This window comes from Desmodus rotundus, chromosome 6, assembly GCF_022682495.2.
Source record: "Desmodus rotundus isolate HL8 chromosome 6, HLdesRot8A.1, whole genome shotgun sequence".
Lineage (NCBI taxonomy): Eukaryota > Metazoa > Chordata > Mammalia > Chiroptera > Phyllostomidae > Desmodus > Desmodus rotundus.
The window spans coordinates 111,624,735-111,650,805 of record NC_071392.1 but is presented as its reverse complement, the minus strand read 5'-3'; the positions used below and the strand labels follow the sequence as shown (position 1 = coordinate 111,650,805).

Sequence of the window (26,071 nt, the reverse complement as noted above, 5' to 3'; positions counted from 1 at the left end):
ACCCCACGACCCACCCAGGTGGCAGGCAGCCAGCGAACCTTGCGGGCTTTGTGTCCTGTTTGGTAGGGATGAGGGGGTTGGAGGGATGACATCTCAGTGGCCTAAGCCCTGTGCACAGGACCACCACCCAATGCAGGCCATGCCATGCCTTTCTCCTGCTCTTCTTCTACTTTACCCTCTTCATTGGGCATCTTGCTCTAGGCTGTTCTGGGGGAGGAGGGGTGGCCGAGAATAGTGGCGAAGGCTTATTTCTTCTTTGAGGAGGCTGAGCTCCAGGTGGGGCCCCCGTCAAGCTTTTGGGACAGAGCTCAGGCTTCTAAGTCAGACAGGCCTGGGGTCAAAGCTAGGTGACCTTGGGCAGGTGGCCCACCTCTCTAAGCCAAAGTGACATCCTTTGAACAACAGTTACTATGGTCCCTTTGTTACCATCACTGTGAATATAATAGACCCCAGATGCAGAAATTAATATTAGGCTCATATTTGAGTTTTTAAGTTGTGGATAGATGTAGATGTTAACATTAGGCTCAGCCCTGGCCGGTAGCCCAGTGGGTTGGAGTGTTGTCCTGTCCACCAAAAGATTGCTGGTTTAGTTCCTGGTTGGGGTACGTACTGGGTTGCGGGTTCAGTCCCCCGTCCAGGCACGTACAGTCCAATTGATGGATCCAACTGATGTTTCTCTCTCACATTGATGTCTCTCTCTCTCTCCCTTTCTCTCTCCCTTCCCCTCTCTCTAAAAGCAATGAAAAGAATGTCCTCGGGTGAGGATTAAAAACTTAAAAAAATATATATATATGTGTGTATGTATATACATACACACACACATATATATATACACACACACACATATGCAAACCTCTACAGCTCAGTAGAGGTTTGTTAAATGAGTAAGATACCATTCTATGCAGATTCAGCTTTACCTTGGGAGGCCTAGCTCTGGCTTAGGGTCCCAGAGGCCACATCCACCCTCGGGGACTGGACCGACCTGAGCTATATGCTGCCCCGTCTGGTGTTCACCAGCCACAGGTGGCAGTTGAGCACTGGGAACATGGCTAGTGCCACTGAGCAACTGACTTTTTAATCTCATTTGATTTGATTAACTTCAGATTTAAAAAGAATACTGTATTTGTTATCGAAAAACTTCTACACATGTTTAGGAATTTAGATTCATGAATATACTTTTTCAGTTGTGAAGGCTAGGGGAAGCTAAATATCTGACGAGAATCTAGCGTCAGAATTGAGATGTGCTGGGAACTCTCCTGCATGCGTGATCTCTGACTCTCTCGTGTATGTTGGGTTCCCAGACATATGTGTGTATTAAATTTGGTTATTTTCTCTTTCAAAAAAGAAAAAATAATTGAGATGTGCTCTAAATGTAAGCTACACACCAGACTTAGAAGACCCAGTGTGAAAAAAAGAATGTAAGATACCTCAATAATATTTTTATATTGATTTTATGTTGAAATTGATATATTTGGTCAAATAAATATGCTATTAAAATTAATCTCACTCATTCCTTTGTATTTTTTAAAATATGGCTACTGTGCTCTGACCAGTGTGGCTCAGCTGGTTGGGTGTCGTCACAAAGCCAAAGGTCACCGCCTCAGTTCCCAGTCATAGCACATTCCTGGGTTGCCGGTTCGGTACCTGGCTGGGGTGCATACAAGAGAATCAATTGATGTTTCTCTCTCACATCGATGTTTCTCTCTCTCTCTCCCTCCCTCCCCCTCTCTAAAATAAATAAATACACACATACAAACAAACATAGATACAAACATAAAATGTGGCTAGCGGAAAATTTTCAGTAACATATATGGTTTGCACAGTACTTCTGTGGGACACTGCTGTTCTAGTTAGAGAGCTGAGTTGGACACATTTGAATGATAATACAAGTCTATCATGACCGTTATCTGGGGAGGCTTGGGGGGATAAAAATCAGATATTTCCCATTCACTGCCCACCTAGATCTGGGCCATGTCCCATGGTGTGGAATGTTACCCTGGAAACCCCATTCATAGCCTCAAGGATAAGATGAAGACTTCTTTTTTATTTTAAATTTATTTTTTAGAGATTTTATTTATATTTTGGAGACAGGGGAAGGGAGGGAGAAACATCAATGTGAAAGAGAAACATTGATTAGACGCTGCCTCTCACACACCCCCAACCAGGGACCTGGCCCGCAACCCAGGCATGTACCCTGGCTGGGTATGGAACCTGGACCTTTTGGTTTGCAGGATGACTCCCAACCCACTGAGCCATACCAGTCAGGGCAAGATGAAGATTTCTGAGGTCAAAAGAAGAGCTTACACTTGGTGGCCATGCTACTCACTTGCTGTGTATGTGACCTTGGGCAAGTCATTTCACTTTGCTGAACCTTAGTCCGTCATCTGTAAATCTAGACTACTTGTGGGATTTACCTCGTTGATTGAGGGGATTACCTGAGATTTAGTCCAGTGTAGCACTTAGCCCAGTGCCTGGCCCACCCAGGTGAGTAGTTGGTATTGGCTGTGGTGGCAGTTGCTATTACTGTTAGCTGTGAGGGGTTTTGCTACTCCTGTTGCATTCATCAGCTTGGATTCTCTTGTTCCATTTGTCCAAAGGGGACATGGGCCAGAGGGAAAGGAGGAGAAGTTAAAAGAGCTTGAGGGTATATTTGGGGTGGGGACTTGGGGGATGCTTTGTTCATTATCTCGGGGGATTTGTTGCCTTTGCGGTAGCTCCTTGGAACTTCCTGTTCTGTAGGTGATCAGGCAAAGATAGGTACTCATTTTACAGGTGAGAAAGCTGAGGCCTGTAGAGGGCAAGTGACCTGGCTATACAGCCAGGACCTGCACGCAGAACTTCCCAACCTTACCGTGGTAATACTGGAGCCAGCATTAAGAGGCCACCTTTTGGGGTTGTGGGATCAGGGACTGACCAGGAGTCAGGGGCTTGTGAAGAATGGTTATTATTAGTTTCTTACAGCTGGCACACCCTTCAGTACAACCATCTCATTCTTGAGTTGAAGAAACAGAGGACTCTGTGTGTGTGTGTGTGTGTGTGAGAGAGAGAGAGAGAGACAGAGAGAGAGAGAGACAGAGAGAGAGAGAGAGAGAGGGATCTGCCTAGGATCACACAACAAGTGGATGGCCAAGCTGGAACTCTTTCTGTTTGTTTAGATTCAGCCCTCAGCTCAGCCGGTGGCAGGACGGATGGCCCTGCTTGTCAGCCCCCTCCTCTCCTGCCCCGTCCCCAGGGAGAGCTTCTGAGAAAGAGGCTTTTGTTTCACCAGCTCCTTCTGGTTTCCTCTCCAGGTAGCTCCCCCCACCTCCCCTCCATCTGCCTAGATTTGCATTTGTCCCTGTTCCAGGTTTAAAGAGCCCTGAAATCTGAAATCTCCACACACATCTACTTTCTGGAGGCTAGTGGGGGAGACCATGAGCTTTTTCATCAAGCAGGCTGGGGGTGAAATTCTTCTTGTACCATTAATTCTCTCTGTGGCCTTGGTCAAGTCACTTGTAATTTTTTAGCCTCAGGTTTCTCATCTGAGAAGCCGGAACCAAAATGCTGTACATACGACCTAGTTGTGAAGAACCTGGCCCTGGGTCTCACTCCTGTGCAGATTTGCTGTACTGGTCCTCACTGTGTCATTTCACCTTCCTGGGTCTCAGCTTCCGCCTTTGCATTGAACCCTGCTACCTGCTGGACCGTTGTGATAAAGCACTGTGCTGAGCTTTCCACAGGCATCATCTCATTTAATCCTCTCATCAGCCCTGGAAGCAGACGCTATTTCTGCTATTTTCCAAACGAGAAAGCCAGCACTCAGAGAAGTGAAGTGCCTTGTTCCAAGCCATGTAATTAGAGAACGGTGTGGCTAGACTTCAAACCAGGTCTGTGTGACTGCAGAGCCTAAGCTCCTAACCACTGTGATGCACTGCCTCCCAGGATTCTCCTGGGTGCTAGGAAGCAGTGGGTGGGAAGCAGGTTGCTGGGTGACCGATGCTGCAGCTGGAGTAGCAGTGTCCTGAGGCCCTTGCCAGCCTCCAGAGCTGGGGCAGGAAAAAGGCGCTTGGGCACATAACTTCTGTTCCTGCTGTTCCAACCTTAGCCCAAGTGACCTTCCTATTTGCCCGATTCTTATGTTCTACAGGAAGTGGAAATGTCTCAGCCCACCTGGAGATTTACTGTTCTGAGTTTGTGAGTCCAGGGGAACTGAGGCTTCTCCCTCCAGCTGTCCTGCCCCATTGCGTATCAGGCCAGGCCGACAGTCGGGACTTAAGGATGATTGAAAAGGGGCTTAAATACTGTGAGCAAATTATACCAGAACAGAAAATGCTAAAAAGACCCCAGGAACCACTGAGTCCGACCATATTTATTTTTACAGATGGGGAGACTGAGGCAAGGATAGGCCAGGTTGAGAGAGCGATGGGTATGTCTTTCCTGGGTGCTGGAGCCCATGGCACTGACAGGGAAGTAAGTGCCCAAGGGACAGGTAGGCTTCTGCCCTCCCTCATCCCCCAGATTTGGCCCATTACCACTTTTTCTAGCTCTACTGCGACCATCCAGTCTGGGCCCTTGTCACATGCCCCCTGTACAACCGCAATGACCTCCTGACACACACACCTAAAGCTACTGTTGCCCATTTCCTGCCCATTCTCTACATTACAAGCCATTCCCCACTGCTCTTGGAATCAACACTGAACTCTCTGCCTTGGCCTCCAAAGCCCTTCACAGCCTGGGCCTGCTGGCCGCTCCAGCACCCAGCGTTTTTGTTACTTTCTTTTTTGCTCTCTGCATAGTCACACGGGCCTTTCTGTTTAACAGGTTCAGCAACTTCCCCAAGGTTCCTCAGAGAGTCAAATGCCAGCCTCTCAATTTCCAGCTCCATGCTGGGCCCATGATCTCAGTTCAGAGGAGCTAACACCGTTCCCTCTTTCTAGGTGCCCAAGTGACGTCATCCCCCCAGGGAGCTGGTGCATACCGAGGACTGGTGAGTCTTGCACTGGCACAGCCGGCCTTTCTTTCTCCTGCTCGGGTTGGACAAATCGGTCTTCCAGGTCCTCAGGCTCTCTGTTTTGATACATTTTACTGCTGTGGAGGCATGAGGATTTGTCTAGGCCACAGATTTCTGATGGGTTTGAAAAAGGGGGGCGGCACAGTAGGTCCTCCATGGTTTTGGTTTATTCTGAGGTAGGGGCTGAAATGCATATTTATTGAGCAAATCTGTGGTAGACAGCATGCTCTGCCTGTGTAGCTTTTTCCATGCATCGTGGCTGGTGACGGATGGCCTTGGACCTGGAAGCTGTATTAGTGGAAACCGGAGCCCTTGTTTTCTTTTGCTTAACCACTTCTAGATTGTAGACTGGATTCAGGAGAGGGTGTTTTGGTTCTGGTTTTGCCACCGATGACTAAGCGACCTTAGGCAGCTACCTTCCCTTTTGTTGGCCCCAGGGATATATATACAAAGTCAGGGCAGCGGGTTGAGGAAGGTGGGGTCAGAGTAAATGAGTTGTTTTCCTACTTTCCAGCTGGAAAGTTCCCTTTTCAAATGAACTTGAAAGAATCTCGATGTACAAATCAGGGAAAGGGGATATAGTAGTGGTTGGATTTAGGGTAGGACTGGGGCACTCCAACTGGCTAATTTCTCAGCCGCCAGCAGCCCGAGACAGGGAACTGTCCTTGGCTCTGCGCAGGACATTTTGTAAACCACTGGCCCCGGGACATGTCAAAGGCCCCTTCTGACTCTAAGGTTTTGTGAGTCTGGCAGGGTGAGGGCGTGGAGAGAGGACCGAGCCAATGAAGTCACACTGATGGGAGAATTGCGAAGTAATATGCAAATGTCATCGTGGGGTTATTAGTAAGGCACAACTGCCAGGGCGGTGGTGCTGTCATGCTGGAATCCTCTGGTTTTTATTTTTGGTTAGCTGTGAGGCACCTCTGTACCCCTAGGGGACGTCTTGGGGTGTACGTGTCTCTCCCTAAGGAGCAGGGGCCGTAGGGGATGGGTGGGGCTGAACCAGGCCAGGGCAGGTAGAATAAATGCCAAACAGAGCTGGGAGCCTGTTGCTGGGGTTGGGGGGTGGGGGGAGAGAGGGAACAGGAGTAGGGGGTGGCGTTAGTTCCAGTTAAAAGGAGGGATTTGGCTCCTTCCTGCCAGTGCATGGGCCCCACGGAGATCTCTGGGCAGGAAGCACTGGAACAAGGAATCCTCTGTCCGCAGCCACAGCATAGCCAGGACAGAGGAGGTGGATTAGGAGTTCCCAGGAGGGGGCCTGCTGGTCTTTCCCTGACATTTGGGCAAATGGGTAGGAAGAAGGGGAACTAAATGTATATATGTGTGGAGTGGGGGGAGGGGTGTGGTAAGGGGAGGTAGAGGTTAGTTCATACATTTATTCCACAAGTTCCTTGGGCTTCCGGAAACCCTCCAAGAAGCCAGCCAACTCTGTAGGGGTCAGAGCCGAGAAAGATGAGACTCTGGGTTTACTGGAGGAGATAAGGAAATGTGAGAGGTGGTAGATTTCCACAGGCAGTGAGGTGTAGTGGAAGCCATGTGGCCTGCAAGTCCACAGCCCCACTTTGAAGTCCTTGCTCAGGCACTGACTTGCTCTGTGGCCTTGGCCTCATCATGTCCCCTTTCTAGGCCTCAGTTTCCTCTTCTGTAGAATAGGGATGGACACATCAGCCTTGGCTACTTCTCAATGCTCTTCTTGTTGATTAGAATAGGGTCTTTCGCATTTTGGGGAATCAGTCCCTGTAGGAAGCATTTGTAACACAACTGCTGTGGTTGCATTGGCAACACTCTACTCAGAGTCTTGCCACCTTCCTTACTGGACCAAAGACAATCCCAGAAGCTCTCCCAACACCCATCAGCACTGGCCAATGGCAAGAAAGCCTGGACACAGGCTTCTGTCTTCTAGCTCTGCTCTGTCACTCATTAGCTGTGTGACCTTGGAAAAGTCGCTTACCTTCTCTGAGCCTCAGTTAACCCACCCACAAAATGGTGGTAATTATAGCTTCCCTACCTTCCCTCTCAGGATTATGGGTAAAATCTAATAAGATGAAGAATAGAAAAGCCCTTTGTAGGAAACATGCAAGGGATTTAGATTCTGGTCCTGGTGTGAGCCAGGTGATAAAGGCCATGGGGATGAAGAAACTCCCAAAGAAACAATCGCCCTACCCTTCTCCACCTCTTTATTCCCTGCAAAAATGCTGGAATCTCCCAGGCCAGCCCCAACCTACTGCTCTTGCCAATCTAGGCTGACTAACAGGCTGGCCTTTTTCTTCTGACAAGGTGGATGCGATTAGCCATTTGTTGGGGAGGATCCCTTTGTGGGATGTTGGAGGCATATGTTTCAGCCAGCTTCCCAGGGAACAGATGGGGAAACTGAGGCCAAGGTCAGTACAATCGTTGCATTCAGGGCAGCTCGAGAGGCGACGCTGGGCTGATACGGTGGGCCCCTTTCCCAGAAAACCCACAACTTTGTTTCACGAAGTGGAACACAGTGTCCACTGAGTGTTTACATTTTGCTCAACTTCTGCCCCAGAGAAATTCTTCCTAGGGGCACCCTGGTTCTTCCCAGAAAAGTGGCATCAGGGCCAAACCAGGGAGGGGCCCTGGGCTCCTAAGGAGCAGTGTGGCTGCGCTCAGAGCTTTCTAACAACTGGAATTCTGAAATTAGATGGTGGTGATCATCGCACAACTCTGTGACTGTGGTGTTGGCATGTCCTCGAGCCCTAGGTGTCCCTGGAGTTGGGGGCAGCAGGGAGCAAAGGCGCCGAGGCTGGCCTCCTGGGCCTGATGTTGGCCTGTGAAAGTGGTGTTGGCTTCTAGAACTCATTGCTGGACCAAGGTTAGTTTCCCCACATGGCATCTGGGGAAAGGAAGACTTAGGCTCGGGAAGTAATTGCTATCAGTTGCCAGCTGTACCCACTGCTGGCAAAGCAGTGGAGTGGGGGCAGCATTATAAAACTAGAGCAGCAAACACTGCCTCCTTCTTATGTGTGCTCCTGAGAAGGTCTCAGGAAGGCCTGAATGAATGACGTAGGCAGGCCCCTTTCCCTCTCCAGGTTTCAGTTTCCCCCTCTGGACCCATTCTCTATAGTCCTTTGTCTGCTGGTGTTCTCTCATCAGTGAGTTAAGGCACATGGTTGCCAAGTTTTCCTAGGGGCTCAGTTGCCTCATGGGTCAAACAGCCAGTGCTACCTACCTTAGGGTCAGCAAAGTGGCCACATGACTTCAGAGGCATGCCAGGCTTCAGCAAACGGGGAGTCGCTTTAACAAGACTCGCAGCTGAGTGCTCAGTAACCAGTAGGTGTTACTGTGTTGTTGACAACCATAATGATGATGCGAACGGACATCTAGAGATTGGGATTCCGTGGGGGCCAGCAATGGCAATGTTATTGTTATTAATAATCTCATATCTGTCACTGTATGTGACCTTCAGAGCACTTCTCAGTGGAGGCAGGAAGACATCATCATCTCCATTTTACAAAGGCAGTTTTGAGTCTCAGGGGAGGAGAAGTGGCTTCTGCATGACTTCAGCTCAGGCCTTTATGCTTTGGAAGCTCAACTCCTGGGCAGAGATGCTGCGTGGACCAGCCTCTGGATCAGGCAGCTCTGACAAGGATGCAGGAGATGATTGTGACTCACCCTGATTTTCACTCTGTGAGTTTTGGAGAGTGAGTGAGCGAGTGACTGAACAAATGACAGAGTGTCTGGCTCGGTGGCCTCGCCCAGTCACAGGAACACACAGATAGGCCTTGAATTCATACATGCAGTGGAAGTGGGGGCAACCTGACTCTCACTTCAGATTTCTGGGGCCCTGGGCCAACAGTGTCCCTGCTTGTCTGATACAGCTTGGCTGAACCCTGAGCCCCAGAAAGCCAGATCATGTTTCCTCCCTATCAGTTCCTGCTCTCCCACCCCCTGCCCCAGGGCTTGGTCTGAGAAATGGATTCTGCCTCCAATCATTCCTCCACTGAGCCTTGGTGTAGCTGACCAAGTCTCCCTGAGTTCCCGGCACACACCAGACACTGTCGCACATGCTAGGATACAGAGGTGGACACGGCGGCTGAATACGTGATCAGTGTTGAGCAGCAAAAGTTTGTACCGGTCTCTGGCCGTTCCTAAGGGCTGGTGAGGAAGGTATCTCGGTTCCCGTGTTGGGTGCGCGATTGTGAATTTGGAAAAATGTCTGCTGTGGGAGGTGGCATATGCAGGGAACACTGGGCTGCGGATCAGGCCCAGGTGGTGTTTCCTTCTCGGCCACAGCCTTGCTGTGTGACCTTAGGCCAGTCCCTTCCGCTCTCTGGGCCTCCTTTTCCCTGTCTCTCAAAGGAGGGGATTGGTTGAGATATGAGAATAGTCCCTGAGATTTGTGGGCGACTTGCCTGGCGCACATGACCTGTGCTCACAGGAGGCTGATGCCCAGGTTCCCTCCTACCCTGGAAGTGGTTTCGAACCTGGGTTCTGGGCTCCAGGACCGTTGGCTCCCTATAGCCTGGCCTGAGAAGCCTCCTGCAGCCCAGCAGGCCCCCCTTCCTCAGCTGGCACCAGCACTGATGGAACAGATTCTGGCAAGGCAGCCCTGACACATGAGCCAGCCCTGTCCAGCAGGGACCCCGCACAAGGCGGGTGTACCCTCCTAGGCTTTCCTATCCAAGAGGTGGTAAGAGATGGGGTGGAGATGGGGTGAGAGCAAAATGTCAAGGCCCCCTGAAACCACGGAGTTGACCCAGCCCCTCTACAGGAAGGGGGGCAAAACTGAAGACTGAGGTCAGGTTTTCCCACATCTACCTCGAGTGTCACAGGGCTGTCACAGAGCCACCCGAGAACACAGATCTCCTGGCCCCCTCCCCCTACAGTTGCATCTTGTGCTTAGCTATTTCCTGGGTTTTGTTCACTGAGGTGGTGGTGGCGGGAGCACAAGGGGTAGAGCAGGGGTCTCCAGCCCACAGCCTGCAGGCTGCATGTGGCCCAGGATGACTATGAGTGCAGCTCAACACAAAATTGTAAATTTACTTAAAACATGAGATTTTTATGTTTTTGTTAGTGTTTGTGTATTTAATGTGTGGCCCAGGACAACTCTTCTTCTTCCAGCGTGGTCCAGAGATGCCAAAAGGTTGGACACCCCTGGGTGGAGCATGTTGGTGCCCGACCAGACAGAGGGAGCCCCACTTCATCCTGGTGGCTGTGGTGGGAGGGCAGATGTGTCTGTGTGCCATTTTTGTTGTATTTCCCTGCCTCCTGTCATGTTTCCTGGATTAGTTCCTTGGTCTCTCGCCCTGGTGGCCCTGACAGCTAATATGTCGAGTGTCCAGAGGAGGAAAGGAAGCAGAGTGCAGGCCCTTGTGCCCAATGGGGACAGGAGGCCTGGTGAGTCCTGGTTGTGCCTGATTCCGGGTGAGGAGTGGTTCAGCTGTGAACACCCATCCTGGCCCTGGAACGGTGTCTGTGTGGCTGGCTGGCAGGCCAAGGAGGAGCCTCTCTGTCCCCGCCCCGCTGTTGGTATCTGCAGCCTCCCTGTGCCCGGGCAGCTCTAGGCTCTGCCACTTGGCCCTGGCACAGGGACTGGTTTGACAGGTTTTGCCATACTCATGAGCTGCTGGGAGCTGGGGCAGGGCAGGCCTGAGGAGGCAGGGCTGCCCCGTCCTTGCCTTGCCCCACCTCCAATCCCAGCCTCCCCTCTGTCCCCTTTCTCACCCATCTCAAGAGAAGCTGCAGGGACCTGGAGAGCAGAAGCCACTCAGACTCCCATCCCTGGCTCTGCTGATCACTCAGCATGTGACCATGGGCAAATCCCTTTCCCTTCTTGGACGTCAGTGCCTTCATCTGCACAGTGCGGCTTTGGGCTCAGTAATCCTCAGACCGCCACACACTATGATTCCAGTTCAAGCTCTGCCATTTTCTCTCCATCTCTGGGCAAGTCAAACACACCGAGGGCCTCAGGTTCTGAATGGGCAAAGCGAGGACCACAACCCTTGCTCGCTTCTTGGGGATGGTGATAGGATTGGCTAACATCCTAGCGAATGTGCAGACTCCAAGGGAAATGTTTTCTTTGTATAGTCTGACATATCCTCAACTGGCTCAGCAGAGAGAGTTGCCTCAGAGCTGCGGCTTCCTCTAGTTTCCCCTTCCCCCTTTCCCCTGAGCCCATGATTGCCTGAGAACCAGGCTTTCTGAGCTTGTCCATGAAGCAGCTGGGGGACAATGAGGACCCAGGGGGAAGACCTCAGCACTTGCTGCCTCCTCTTCCCTTTCATATTGATCTAGGGTCCAGCTCAGGGGAAGGAGGGAAGGCAGGAAAGCTCGACCACAGTTTTCCTATCTAACAGTGAAGAGGATACAGAGCATATGTCCTCAGAAACTCTAAATTTTGACAATATAAAAATCAGAAGGAAGAAGAGTTGATAAAGAGGACAACCCTAGCCTGGTGTGGGGACAGAGAAGGAAAAGGGAATTAACGTTTATTGAGCATCCCCCATGTGGCAGGCTAGGCCAGTTACTTTGCATGCATTATATATATATAAATATAAATATGTGAATGCATTACATATTAATATATACTATATAAAATATATAAATATATAAAATATATTTTTATTAATATATAAAGGGAACCATATATGTGTGTATGTGTGTGTGTGTGTGTGTATGACACATATTGCCCGGCTGTGTGGCTCAGTGGATTGAGCGCTGGTCTGTACATTGAAAGGTTGTTGGTTCGATTCCCAGTCAGGGCACATGCCTGGGCTGCAGGCCAGGTCTCCAGTTGGGGGCATGCGAAAGGCAACCCATTGGTGTTTCTCTCCCTCTCTTTCTCCCCCTCTCCCCCTCTCTCTAAAAATATATATGTAGTACCTATATTCTTAAGTCTTCTTTCCAAGTGGCAATGAGAATGACCTTTGTAAAGCAGCAGTCAGACCATGTCACTCAGTGTCTTTCCTCTGTCCTTAGAATGAACTCTAAACTCCCGACCATGGCCTACAGGGCCCTGAATAAGCTGGTCCCTGCCTCCCCTCTCCAGTTATGTATCTCCCCATTGGTCATTTGCTTCAGCTACAGGAGTCTTCTGTTTATTTAACAAATTCTTCCCCACCTCAAGAACTGTGCTGTTTCCTCTGCCTAGAATTCTCTTTTCCTGGCTCTTTGCAGCCTTGGGTCCTTACTATCCTTTATAACCCAGTTTAATTAGACACTTCCCTCCCCCACCCCATTGCACTGCTCCCTGCCTCTCCCTCTGATTCCTTGTAATGCTCATCTCCACTTGTAGTCATTTGTCTTTTATTTTCAGTGTTGTATTCACTTGACTTCACGTTGCATGGCACAGAGTCGTTCTCAATAAGCATTTGTTGAATGAATGAATGACTGAATTGTAGTGAAACAGGGTTGTTAGTTCAGTGCCTGGCATAGGGCATGGCTCTCAGTAGGTGCTCAGTAAATGGCAGCTTTTAGTGAGAACCAACATGGATGGTAAATACCCACCGATTTATTGTGGCTGGAGCATGCATTGGGGCGGAGGATGTAGAGGGCAATCAAGGTTGAAAAGATGAGCTGGTACCAGATCCTGGTGGTCCCTGATGAGTGGCCAAAGAGTTTACACTTTAGAAAGACCTTGCTGGGAGTCCCCACTGGGCCATTAGATATAACTAGAGAGCTTTATTTCTGAGGTGTGGGTCCAGACAGTTTGTTCCCTCAGCGAGGCCATACTGTGCGTTTGAGGGCACAGCAGGGTGGGGAGCAAACTCAAAGAGGAACAGGCTGGACCCTCCCAGAGGCAAACTCTGAGGCCAGCTACTTCCAAGGCCCAGAAGGAAGGGGTGTTGTTGGCAGCGTGCTGTGTTTTCTGATTCACATTGTCACTGCACTGTTCCCGGCGGGCAGAGGATCATGGCCACCTAAGAGTCATATGCTTGGATTTCTATTTTGGCTCCTCCTCTTATCAACCATGTGGCTTCTGCCAGGTTCATTCACATCTCTGATTCCTTTCTTCCTCTGTACACAGGCTGCATTTAGTGCCTGCCTCCTAGGATCTTGGTGAAGATGAATGAAGTACTGTAGTGCATGCAAAGGGCTCAGCAGAGCTCCTGGCACATTCTGAGCACGCAGTCAAGGTGAGCCATTATCTTCATTCAACAATGGGGCGTTCAGACAGGGAATTCCAGGCAGAGGGAACCATAAGTACAGAGAAAAATGTGCAGAGGCATGACACGGGAGGGCCCTTTGGAGTGCTGGGAGTTTGCTGTGTGCACAAAAGGAGGAGCAGCAGGTGCGCCCAGATCCTGCAGCACGCACACATCGGGCCAGGAGCTGGAACTTGGTCCCCGGGGCAAGGAAGGCCCCCGCTGGGTTTTAGGTTGAGAGCGTTGTGATCTGATTTCTGGCTGTTGGAAGATGGGTTGGAGGGGCATGGCTGGAGGCCCAGTGACCAATGGACAAGCTGTTGGTGTGGCCCCAGTGAGAAGTGATGGTCCTGAACTCAGGCACGTGGATGTGGAGAAGAGGGAACAGATCAGAGAGTGTGTGAAGAGGGAGAGTGGACGGAGTGTGGGGCTTGATGGGAAGGGAGGGGAGAGAAAGCAGCCACATCCTGGATGGCTGTGGGGTTTCCGTATAGGGTGGCTGAGCTCTACAGAGCTGAAAGCATGCTGAGTGCGTGTTCCCTGACCTTAGAGGGAGAGGGAGCGAGGGAGAGAGGGAGGGAAACATTGATGTGAGAGAGAAATGTCTACTGGCTGCCTCTTGTTCATATGCTCCCTGACCTGGGACAAACGCACATCCTAGGTATGTGCCCTGAGCGGTAACTGAACCTGTGACCTTTTAGTTTACAGGACGACGCTCCAACCAACTGAGTCACACCAGCCAGGGCGCATGTGGGTTTATTGACTTTTCTGGGAACCAAGAAGCTTCCTGAGAAACTTTTCTTTTTGTTTCGACTCTCCATGTGGGAAATCTTTCTAAAATCTGAGTGATTGACTTCTCCCCCAGTGATGAGACCCTGAGCATACACCTCTTCCCTGCCAGGCTAGGGCCTGGGCCAGGTGGTGGTGGCTTGGCCTGTAAGTGGCCAAAGCTAGGAATTTTATTTGGAAGTTGTTTTTTAGAGTCCATCAGTTTTCTTGTGATTTTCTTCCTTCTTCTTAAAGCATGCACAAAGAGGCGATGCCTGTTAATAGAATGTGCTGTGTATTCCAAGGCTGGGATCAGGGCTAGGCAGCCTTTCAACTGTGGTATGAGGTGAGCTCCTGCTTGTCCCCTCTGCTCATTTTTCTTCTGGAGGTGTGGAGCGGGAGCTGTTTTAACAGAGAACCCTAGACTTTCGATTTTACACTTTACAGATGGGGAAAATGAGGATGAGACTGGCTTAGGTCCAATTGTGAATTAACATCAAAGCTGGGTGGGGCCCGGCGCCTCCCTTCCAGCCCCAGGCTCTGCTGCGCTTCTGTAGCTGACTCTGCTTCTTAGAGGAGTGTGGGGGTGGTGAGCTGACAGACATCCATACAGACTCCTGTCCCAACTCAGAGGCACACACCTGGTGGCAGCACAACCCCACAGACTGGGCAGGACTCAGCCGTGGTCCAAAGGCCCCAGTCAGGAGCCCATCTATACACCTGCTCACGGTTGTGGTTGGAGGTGGGGGTGGTTAAAACCAGAAGGACTGGGTTGGTTCTCTCCTGATGAGAAGAGGAAAGGAGCCCATCTGGATTGGGGGGTGGGTACGTCCACATCTCTACTCCAGCTGATTGCAGTGCTGAGGAGAGGCCTTTGTCTGCGTTGCCAGGGGAACCAAAGTTTCTACCTCCTTCCAGGGCTGTGATTGGCTCCTGATGGAGCTTGAGCTTTGGTGAATGGAAGGGCCTCCTTCCTGCCTACATCTTCCACAGACTGAGAGACTAGAGAGACACCGGGATGCTCATGGAAGCGCTGTGTGTGTTTCTGTGCTCTGCCCCCTCAGCTCCAGAGGTGATGGGTCTCCTTGTTTATTCTCTCATTCATTTATCCCAGGCAGCATCTGCTACAGGCCTTTTAACGTTCTAGGTTCAGGAAAGCTAACCTAAGAGTCAGAGGACCTGCATTTGAATCCTGGCACAGCCACAGACTCACTCTTGGCCTTGGGGCAGGTCCCTTCCCCTCCCTGGGCCTCAGTTTCCCTACCTGGAAAAAACAAAGGCATTCGGCTGAACCCTCTGGTCCTTGCAGCTCTGATTCCCCTACTGCACAGCCCACATCCTCTCCTTTTTGACCTTCCATGCTCCCGTTTGGCCTCTAACCTGGGCTCTGACCATATTTTCTCTTATAAGTGCCCCTGTAAGATACAGGAGAATAGGGAGTTGTAACCAGACCTTAGCATTTTTCCCTAGAAACCTCAAACCCTATACCTCTCTTGCCACAGCCCTTCCACCTGGACCCAGGCTCAGGGTAATAAGCTGAAGATAGCAAATCATGGATGCCCCGTCTCTGCTGGGGGCGGGGCTGGGCAGCACGCAGAGCCAAGTTTGTGGGGCGGGGCGGGGTAGTTGGGAGAGCCCTGGAGCTCAGCAGTCCTGGGTGCCAGGCCTGACTTGGTGACATGCTGGCTAGGCGACCTTGGCAGGGCTGCTCAGCTTTAGTTCCCACATCTGTGACAGAGGAATTCAAATGCCACCTCATGGGATTGTTGCAAAGGTTGAACGAGATATGCCTGCCATACAGGAGGCACCATGTCCCCTTCCCTGGTCTCTGCTCTAAAAAAGGCCAGATTGAGAAGGGCTTGAGGTAGCTGGGCTTCTGGTGCCGTGTGGCAGGGCGGGTGCCAGTCATTCCTGGCAGTGCCAAAGGCAGGGAGAGAAAAATGTTGCCTTGGGTGGGTGATGTCTGAGTGGGGGAGGCGTGTGTCAGAGTTAATGTTCGAATAATACTTGTAAGATCCTTCAGGGAGCTCAAATGAAGATTTTTCAGATGAGCTGAAAATGCTGCACAGTAATGAGGCTGAGCTCACTGGCAGGAAAGGGGGCGGCCTAATTGGTCTGACCTTGTCTTGGCCCGGCCACACTCGGTGCCACAGGCTGCCTGGGAGGGTGGCCCTGCACTTGGGCTGTGGACTGAACCAATCTATGTGAACTTTCTTAGAGTGCGGTGGTAGAGGGGGCCATCTGGCCGTGACTCAGTCATGCTTCTTGTTAACTCACTAAACTGAAGGCCAGAGGTGGCTTCTTCGGTCACTGGCCTTCAGAGCCTTGTTTAGCTTTTAGCTCTGTGACTCAGCCTCCCTCCACCTGTGGGATGCAGGAACAGCAGCCCAGATGTGGCCACTGGCTGCCATAGGTGTGGTGGGGGACAGGGATGGGACAGTGAAGTTGGATGTAACCGCTGGGGGGCCCTCCCTGCTGTACTCAGGTTTGTCTGGAACTGTGATGAGGAGGTAGAGAGGGGAGGAAGGGGACTCTCAGGGGAAGGAAGCAGGATGGGGGTTGTGTGTGGGTGGGAGAATAAGTGTGAACCGGGTGTGACTCTGGGCGTGCTTACATCAAGGAGGCCCAGAATCTGAGGGATTTGTCTCAAAGAGTCTGAGAAAGGACCCAGGAAGCCAGTGTGCATGTGTGCACGAGGGTCCCAGTGGAAAGACGGGTGGTCGAACTGGGGAGTGACTATGGGCCAGGAGAACCTTGTCCCGAAGACACAAGAAAACCCTGACCAGGCCCTTCTATGGGAGGCCGCCTGCATGTTGCTTGGGCTGGGGCGGGAGTGGATGGCCATGGGGGCAGTGCATCATCGCTTCTTCTGGGGACCTGCCTGGGTCGCATTGGAAATGCTGCTCCTGGGGACACTGGTCATGGTGGGGATACTCCCAGGGTCCTCAGTGGGGAATGTGTGGGGGTCAATCACTACAGCCTTCTTGGCACCTGGGTTGCCTTGTGAATGCATGTGGAGACATAGGGCCAAGTGTCAGGTCACCAGCACCTCCCAGGCACACTGTCCCCGGGGACCCCACCTCTTTATTTTCCTCCGGTCTCCACGACACCACTCCCTTCTTTCCAGCTCTCCTGCTATCTCTCTGGCTGGCTCTCCTCCTGTTCCCCCTTCTCAGCAAAACTGCTCACTGTGTGTGTTCCTCAGGGCTCCATTGCAGTTATGGTTCTTGTTTTGTTTTTAATAATCCTGTGAATTTTTTAAATTATGAAAGTAATAACAGAGTGCAGAGATTTTGTAAAACAGGAGAAGGAAAAATGTGACCCCTGAGAGTTGTAGGGAGGCTGGCACGCTTCCTTCCACCTTTGCCCCTCTGCTCTTTCCTCACGGGCTGTGGGCTCCCTGGTGAGTCTCCAGCGCTGCCCTGCGTTTCCCGCCTGACAGTGTGCGTGGAGCCACCTTCCGTGTCACCACAGAGGATTCCATCAGACCCAGGATCCTTTCACCCCTTTTCCTGGTGATGGACATTCAGATTGTTCCCCGTTTTTGCTGTTAGGCGTAACACTGCAATGAACATTGCGTAGTGCTTTTTCTCTATTTCAGATGATGTCACTTAGGGTGGGGTCCCAGGCGGGGACTTCTGGGCCAAAGGCTACAGATGGCTTTCAGGCTCTTGGTCCATCTTGCCAGACTGTGGTGCCACTTTAAGGCCCCAGCTTCCAGGGGGAAGGGGCAGGGACTGTTTTCGACTTCTTGTGTGTAGGCACTGCGGAGGGCCATGCTCTGTCCAGCCCCTCATTCACTGAGATGGGTGGTAGAGAAGGCTGTGAAGTGAGGCGGCCAGGTTCAAACCAGGAGCCCCTCTCCACCCTCCTGAGTCCATTTCCTTGGCTGTGAAATGGCTTGACGAGACCGACCACTCTACAGGGTCGTCATGGGGCTTTATCATGCACGCAAAGCATGGGAGCATGCAGCCTGGCACTGGGTGGGTGCTGAACCATGATGACGGTGCTGAGGCCCAGAGGGAGGAAGCCAGCTAGTGACTTGGGTCGAACTGAGACCAGAACCTAGACGTCCTGCCCTCTGGGTAGTCTCTTTCCCTCATGCCAGCCTGCCACTGGGGATGTCTGGCTTATGGGGTTTGGTGTCCCCACGTTGGAGGAAGTGGTAGAGGAACTGAGTCCCTGGAGTGGAGCTATAAGGGGAGGCCTCTCCCTTTACTCCTAGAACCATCCCCTTTTCTTTTCCTGGGGTGCTGTTTCTCCCAAAGGTTTCTCTCTGGATTAGAGTTCCGGCCCCCAGGGCAGGCCTGTTCCCTAGAGGTACATTCAGGGTACACTCTGGCCCTTGGGAGAGAGTTTCATTGAGGGCTTCAATCCTGGACGGAAAGTGGGCTCCAAGGACCCCCCCCCTTAAGTGACTGTATTAGTTGCCTCTTGCTGTCTATTGCTGTTGTAACACATCACCGCATACTTAGTGGCTTAAAACAACCCAGATTTATTACCTTACAGTTTTGGAGATCAGACATCTGAAAGTGGGCCTTATGGGGCTAACCTCAAGCTGTTGACAGGACTGTGTTCCTTCTGGAGGCTCCAAGGCAGCATCCGTGCCTTTCCCTTTCCAGCCTCCAGAGGCTGCCCACAGTCCTTGGCTCATGGCCCCCTCCCAGCAGTGGCTCCACTCCGACCTGTGCTTCCATCATCACACCTCCTTCTCTGACCCTTGGCCGCCTGCTTCCCTCTTTCACTCATAAGGACCTTGCAACTGATTGCATTAGGCCCACTAGATAATCCCCGCCTCAGAATTCTTTTCTTTTTAAAAGACTTTATTTATTATTTTTAGACAGAGGGGAAGGGAGGGAGAAAGAGAGGGAGGGAAACATCAATGTGTGATTGCCTTTTGCTCACCCCCCACCAGGGACCTGGCCTGCAACCCAGGCATGTATATGGACTGGGAATCGAACTAGTGACCCTTTGGTTCTCAGGCCGGCCCTTGAATCACTGAGCCACACCAGCCAGGGCAGAAATCTTAACCTAATCACGTGTGCCAAGTCCCTCTGCCGTGACAGGTAACATGTTCACAGATGCTAGGGATTAGAATGTGGACATTGTGTGTGGGGGGGTGCCATTATTCCGCCCACCACAGAAGTCAATACCAGGGGTCTCTCTGGTCAGGTGGACCCCCAGGTACTGCTGGAATTGTACCACCCAACTCCACAATGGAGAAGGGCCAGGGGAACCCAGGGCTAATATGCTGTGGTTAGGGCAGGGCATGAGTCTGTGCCACCAGACAAAGGGCCCTGAAGGAGGACTTGTACCCTGCGACAGTGTGACAAAGGTGTTCCGTGAGGAAAATGTCAAAGAATGGAGCTCCTGGCCTTCAGGGTTAGGACTGGTAGGCGAGGCCATGCCACAGGAAGCCAGCAGCCCCGCCCGTGCACCACCATCATTGTCGCGTGTCTATGTGTTTGCGTGTGTGTTCACTCATCTGTGTCTCTGCAGCGGTACTCCTGTAGGGGGGGGTCAAGGGACAACTCTTCAAAAGGCCTTTCTGTTCTTGTTCTAAGCAAAATAATTACACAAGTGACTAATTTTATCCCTAATCCCATAATTACTTTATTATGAGCTGGTGAGAGGGCCCTGAGCTGTGCCTATGGCGCCACTTTGGCTGCTGGCCCAGCTGGCCTGCTCTGCCAACATGGGGCTCACCTTGCTTCCGGCCTTGGCCTGCCGGGATGGCCAGGTTGTTCCAGTGCCATCCCAGCTAAGGCCAGTGACACATGGTATTGGGGTCTGAAAGATCATTCTCCCTCCCCCCAAATTTATGCACAAACCCAGCTGCCTGGTGAGTGAGAGCTTGGACTTACAGGACTCAGTCAGTAAGAGTCAGGAGATCTGGGTTCCAGGTCAGCTCTCTCATTAACTTGCTCCTGGAGCAAGTCATTTCCCTCCAGGTCTCAATGATGTTGTCTGCAAAATGGGACCCTTGCCAGCTTGACACTTCATGGTCCCATGACAGGAAGTGAGAGAGTTAAAACTTTGAGACTGAGACTGAGGTAACTTCTTTTTTTTTTTTTTTTTAATGTTTATTGATTTTAGAGAGAGAGGAAGGGAGGAAGGGGGGGGGGGAGAAAGAAACGTTGATGTGAAAGAGAAACATTGATAGGCTGCCTCCAATGCACGCTCCAACCAGGGATTAAACCCACAACCTAGGTGTGTGCCCTGACCAGGAATTGAACCTGCAGCCTTGGGTTGATGCTCCAAGGATGATGCTCCAACCAACTGAGCTACCTGGCCAGGGCAAGACTGAGGTAACTTCTTGCTACCTGCTGGTAACATACCCCATTCAAAGCATTAAAGATAATTTGCTAACAGTAGACATCCATAGCAAGGATTGTACCAGGTCCTTTATATTTTTTTCATCCTATACTCACATGATTCTATGAGGCAGGCTGTGCAGAAGAGGGAACAGCAGTGATTGGTAAAGTGAGCTACCCATCAGGAAGTAGCTGCGGTGGGTCTGTAACCTATGCCCTTAGCTGCTGCCCAGAATTCTTGCCTTTCCCAATTAGGCTTGCAGAGATGACTAACCCTCTGGAAATTTGAATGTAAACATCAACTTTATACAACAATAAATGGGGATGGCAAAATAAATTGGAAACTTAGACCAGGTTGTTGAGCGGCCCAGGGTTGCCTTCTAGCTTTGCCAGGGGCTCAGTGCAACCTTAAGCAGATCCCCGCTTATCTCCAGGTGCCAGTGTTCCCATCTGTATGAGGAGGGGTGGGACTAGATGGTTTCCCAAGGCCCTCCTGGTGCTGATACTCTGTGCTTTGTAGGTCATCTGGTCCCAGGAGATGCTGTGGTGTGGGGACCAGCCCAGGGTGGAGGCCTGTGGGTAGCTGAGTTGGCGGCCCTGGCTGTTTCTATGACGTTCACCCTCATGAGAATGGAGACCGCTTAGAATGCATCCCACTGAGTGTCTGCAGCACAACTTTCCCAGGCCATGGAGTCAAGAACAGAGTGGGGAGGTCACTTCCAGGATGCTCCTGCTGCTCCTGCAAGATGACTGCCCAGCCTGAGTTCTTAGCTCTCTTGGGGGTTGGGTCTGGGTTCTGCCTTGCTCCAAAAGCTGCACTAGACTCAGCCATGGACAAACAGTGGCTCTAAGTCTGTCTGTGGGTCTGTGGGAGGCTAATCAGGGGTGCCTAGAGACCTAAGCATAATGAGTAATAAAAGCAACTTTGTTTCCTAGCATTATCACATGCAATGTAGTTTCCTGGCAATATTACATTTAATTCTCTTAAAACCACATGTGGCATGTGCTATGGCCATTTCCACTTTGTAGCTGAGGAAACCGAAACTCAGAAGGTTAGGTAATTTTTCCAGATCATACAGCTAGTGAGGGATAGAGTGGGATTGGTATTCATACTCCAGAGCCCACAGTGTGGCCTTAGGTTCTGATACCCCATAAGCTGAAGGAATAAGCACGAGGTTAGGAGTCAGCTGGTGTTGGAATCCCTACTCTCTGCTCTGTGTTTCCCCAGGCAAGTTACTTTATCTATCTGAATTTTCATTCTCTTCTCCACAAAGTGGGTATATTAATACCTGCCTGTTAGAGTTACTTTAAAAATTGCTGAGATGATGATATGAGACAGTGTCCAGTGTGTGGTAGGTGGTCGATAAAGGCCTTTCGCCATTGCCCCCCTCCTTGCTTCTGCTCCCTCCTGCCACCCGAGAGTGCCCCTCACACAGGGCTCATAGCTCAGGGCCTTTGCACATGCTGCTGTGTGGCCTGCTGGAAGTTGCTGTTTTTCATTCCCTTTTGGGCTTTGAGCCTTCCCTGTTTCCCTGGCGATTTCAGGAAGGGGAAGAGGAATGAGGCCAGGGCTTCAGTGGGGGGCAGAATTAGGGGTAGAGAGCTGGCCCTGAGAGCCCTGGAAATGCAAACCCCTGCTGAAAATTCCCTCCATTGCTCCTGATGGCCTCAGAGGGTGTGCATACGAAGTGTGTGTTCCCTCTTGGATCATTCCATTCCCACCGTACTGTGGTCTCGCTTTTTCCTATTTCTCTAGCCTTTAATTCTCTTTCTTGGTTTTCTCTCTGATACTTTTTAAAATTAAAAAATATATATTGTGGTAAAAATATATATAACATTAAATTGATCATCCCAAGTATTTTGAAGCGTATAGTGAGGAGTGTTTAGAACACTCACACTGTTGTGTAACCATCACCACCATCCAGCTCCAGAACCTCTTTGTCTTGCAGACTGACACTCTGTGCCCATTTATAATAACTCTCCGTCCCCTCCCTCCCTCCCCCCGGAAGAATTGTGCTTCCTGTCTCTATGAACTTGCCTACTCTAGGTACTGCGTGGAAGTGGAGTCATGCAGTATTTGTCCTTTTGTGCCCTCTAGTGCCCTCAAGGTTCATCTATATCGTAGCAAGTGTCAGAATTTCCTTCCTTTTTAAGGCTGAATAATATTCCATCGTATGTCTATACCATATTTTATTATCCATGAAGCTGTCACCAGACACTTGGGTTGCTTCCACATCTTGGCTGTTGTGAATAATGCTTTGAACATGGGTGTACAAATGTCTGTTCAGGACCCTGCTTTCAACTCTTTTGGGTGTACACCCAGAAGTGGGTTTGCTGGGTCATATGATTAGCACTTAAAAAAAGATTTTATTTATTTATTTTTAGGGAGAGGGGAAGGGAGGGAGAAAGAGAGGGAGAGAAACAATGTGAGAGAAAAACATCGATCAGTTTCCTCTCGTAGGTACCCTGACCATGGACCGAACCTGCAACCCACACAGTGACCTTTTGCTTTACAGAATGATGCCCAGCCAACTGAGCCACAGCGGTCAGGGCTGGTTAGCACTTTTTAAAGCCACCATTTGTTGTGTGCTCACTGAGTTACAGAAACTGGGTTATGTACTTTACATATATTGACTCATTCCGTCCCTTCAACCCCTCTATATTGTAGGTAGAATTATCCCCAATTTGCAGCTGAGAAAATAAAGGCTCAGAGGGTGGAGTTATTTATTCAAAGTCTCAGCTAGAAAATGTTGGAGCAGGGATTAGAGCCCTGAGCGGCTGCCAGTCCTTGACCAACATGTCGTACTGCCTCCCAGTGGCCTCTCTTTCTTCACCCATCCATCAAATTTCCTGCCTCTGTTGGGGTGCTTCACTCTCTTTGTGCTCATGTCATCCTCTCTGCTGCCTTTTGTTGTATTCGCTGTCTCTGGAAACCGTGTGTGCCCTCTCTGGAAACTTTGAGCAACTTGAATAAAGGCCCTCTGACTGCTAGAAAGTTTTTGTGAGTTGGAAACCTATAGAGGGAGGCCTGTAATTTGCTTTCTAATCATAGTTCTATGGATTTATAGCTGCCTCTCTTCCAGCAGCTGACAGAATCGCATTCTATTGCCATATGGCTTCCGGACCCACAGATGTGCTTTCTAAGAGATTCAGTGTGGTCCAGTGGTAAGAGCATGTACTTTGATATCAGACATACTTGCTCAAATCTTTGTGCTGCCATTCATTAGCTAGGTGTCTTTAGGCAAATTGCACCACAGCTTTCTCATCTGTAAAATGGGCATACTAGCTCCTGCTTCTCAGGGGTGGTTATGAGGATTGGATAAAGATAAAGTAGCTGTATTGTTGCTGGGACTTTATTATTGCTGTTTTTAATCTTAACATGCTGGTGGGACGAGTCCATGTATTTCAAAAATGCAAAAGTAAATTGGAATTCACTAGCATTCAAACCCTAGGATTCAGCTTCTTTTTTTGTCCCAGTCAGCAGATCAGCAGATAGTGAGAAGGTCAGTGCAGCCAAAGCCAGTGCCCCAAATGTGGAGCTGGGAGGAGGCCCTGAGCAGGGCCCTGAGCAGGGCTCTGTGGGTGCTATAACCCCCATGACAGGAGCCTGCTGGCTGGAGACCGGCTTTAGCTGGAAGAGCCCAGAGGTGGAGAGAGTGGCTCTACAGGATGTCTTGTTGCTAGGAGACCCCAGGAGGCAGCAAGGACCCGTGCCAGATGATGGGCTGGTGTGGAGATGCAGAGCACGTGGCCCCGGATAGGCTTCTGTGGGGTTCTGGGCAGGAGATGCTGGTATAGCAACTGTGAACTTAGCTGGGGCTCTGTAGACTACGGCTCCTGAGGACGAGGGCTCAGGAAAACCTGTTCAATTCTTCCATTTAACTCCTTTAAGTCAAAGTTAGACCTGCGTTTGAATCCTGACTTGCTTCGTGACCTTTGGGCAAGTGTCGTGCTGCTGTATTCTCGCTGGGCTCCAGCTTCCCCATGTGTACAATGGGTAAATAATGCCAGCCTCACGAGCCATTGTGAGGGTTAAGTGAAATGTACATATAAAGTGCTCTAGAAATAGAAAAACAAAGGATAAGTCTGAAGATCTATTACCCCTCTTATCTTTTTTATCATAATTATTCTTTCCCTTACTGTAAAATGAAGGGATTGGACTCTCTCCACCTGAATGAGATTCACGGACAGGGAGCCTGTAAACGGGACTGCCAGTGTGGAGGCCTGTGTCAGGGGACTGTAGGCATTGGCTGATGGGGCTTCCAATTAGTGAGACTCCAGGTGGCAACTGAGAAGGGCAGCCAGAAGTTCAAAGCCAGAGGGAGACTTGATAGGACTGGTGGCTGAAGGGGTGGAGACTCTAGTGAGACTCCAGGAAGGCCTTTGAAGCTGTGAGATGAGGGTAATGGGTCTTTCTTGTTGTTTTTTAAAATAAATAATATATGTTCGTGCGCACACACACACAAGAAAATAAGCAGTGAAACAAAACCCAAAGAAGCACAAAAGAAATATTCCACTGTCATAAAACAACCACTCTAAACATTTTGGGAGGTTTATTTCCTTCCAGTGTCCTTTTTTCTGTGCATGCTCGCATACACACATGTTTTATGGAAATCGGATCGTATGTTGCATGCTGTTTTGTATCTGCTTTTTTCACTCTGTATTATGTTATGAACATCAGTACACAGGAATATATAGATCTATGCCATTATTTTTTTAGCAGCTGCTACTTAGTATATTAGGATATGTTCGTATCACTATTTAGATAGTATACTACTACTTTTGGACATCTATGTAATTCCACTTCACTCTGGTATACGAGACAAGACTCTTGTATATGATTTACAAATGTTCTTTTAGCTACGTCTTTGTCTAGTCATTGTTCCTGCAGGATGAATTCGTAGGAGAGGGATTTCTGGGTGAAAAGGTTTACGTACTTTTAAGGCTTATCATGTACTTTTCCAAAGTACCCTCCAGGAAGATGGAACTAGTAGTAGCCACATTGATTCTGTCCAAGTCTACCCAATTTGCTGGGTGCCCACTGCCTTGATTACCAGACTGTGGGGGGTGGGAGGCTTGCTCAGATGGCCTGGGGGGCAGGGCGGAGAGGCAACCATAGTCCCTGCTCAGGGACTGTGGCAGAGAGAGACCCTTGGGTGGCTTGGTGAAGGGGCTGGCCTGGCGCATGCTGTGCTTGTCTGGGCCACGCTGGTCTGACCTGTATTGGTTAGGGGAGGCCGGGCCGGGCCGGGCTGGGCTGCTTGCCTGGGGAGGCTGTCCTGGCCCAGGCAGGACAGTCTTGCCCCTGGTGTGATCCTAGGCTCAGCCTGGTATGACCAGCGTGGGCTCCAATTCAAGACATTCATTCTCGAAGCCGGCACAATATCTCTGGCCATGCTGCCGGACACGCACCTTCACGTAGTGAGTAGTGATTCATCAGAGCTGGTGGTGGCAGCAGTGGCTCTGACAGGGTGGAACTGCCCTCACCCATCCTGTCACTCAGCCTCTAAAAATAACTCTTGCCTGTTCTGGGTGACTGCGCCACCAAGTATCTGGAGGCGCAGTCCTTTGGCTCTAGCTAAGGGAGAGAGGGCAAGCACATGGATATGTGTGTTGGGGGGAGCTGGCATCTGAGCCAGGGGTTTGGGGTGGGGGATAAGAGGCAGGCCAGGCTCCTCTTCTTGAGAAGGAGTGTGCATCAGCTGGGGATCCTCTGTCTATTGGGGAGGTGGCAGAGACAGCTGGTGGGAGTATGGGTGTCTTTCGGGACTGTGATCACTCCCTGTGGAACAGGGGGAGCACAGGAAGCAACATGACAAGGGTGGGGGGCAGGCTCAGAGAGGAATGCATGGCGTTTAGCAGATCAGCAGTTGAATGCTACAAAAGCCCAT

General features: G+C 50.5%; 1 protein-coding gene across 19 annotated transcripts in view; it reads left to right on the top strand.

Moving 5' to 3' along the window:
• EPB41L1 (erythrocyte membrane protein band 4.1 like 1) overlaps positions 1 to 26,071 on the top strand; it is a 115,772-nt gene that overhangs the window by 12,868 nt on the left and 76,833 nt on the right. For 4 of the 19 annotated variants that reach the window (XM_071221760.1, XM_045194950.3, XM_045194952.3 and 1 more), the window contains one exon: positions 4,917 to 4,966. The exons of 1 other annotated variant lie outside the window; for it this stretch is intronic. Coding sequence is in view for 12 of the 18 variants with exons in the window: in XM_045194941.3 (XP_045050876.2) it covers positions 4,837 to 4,966 (130 nt within the window). In the remaining 6 variants the exon portion in view is untranslated. Of the gene's footprint in view, positions 1 to 4,654; positions 4,967 to 12,980; positions 13,090 to 26,071 lie in introns of those variants that run through there. 14 more of the 19 variants (XM_071221761.1, XM_045194953.3, XM_045194949.3 and 11 more) reach the window with 13 other exon arrangements.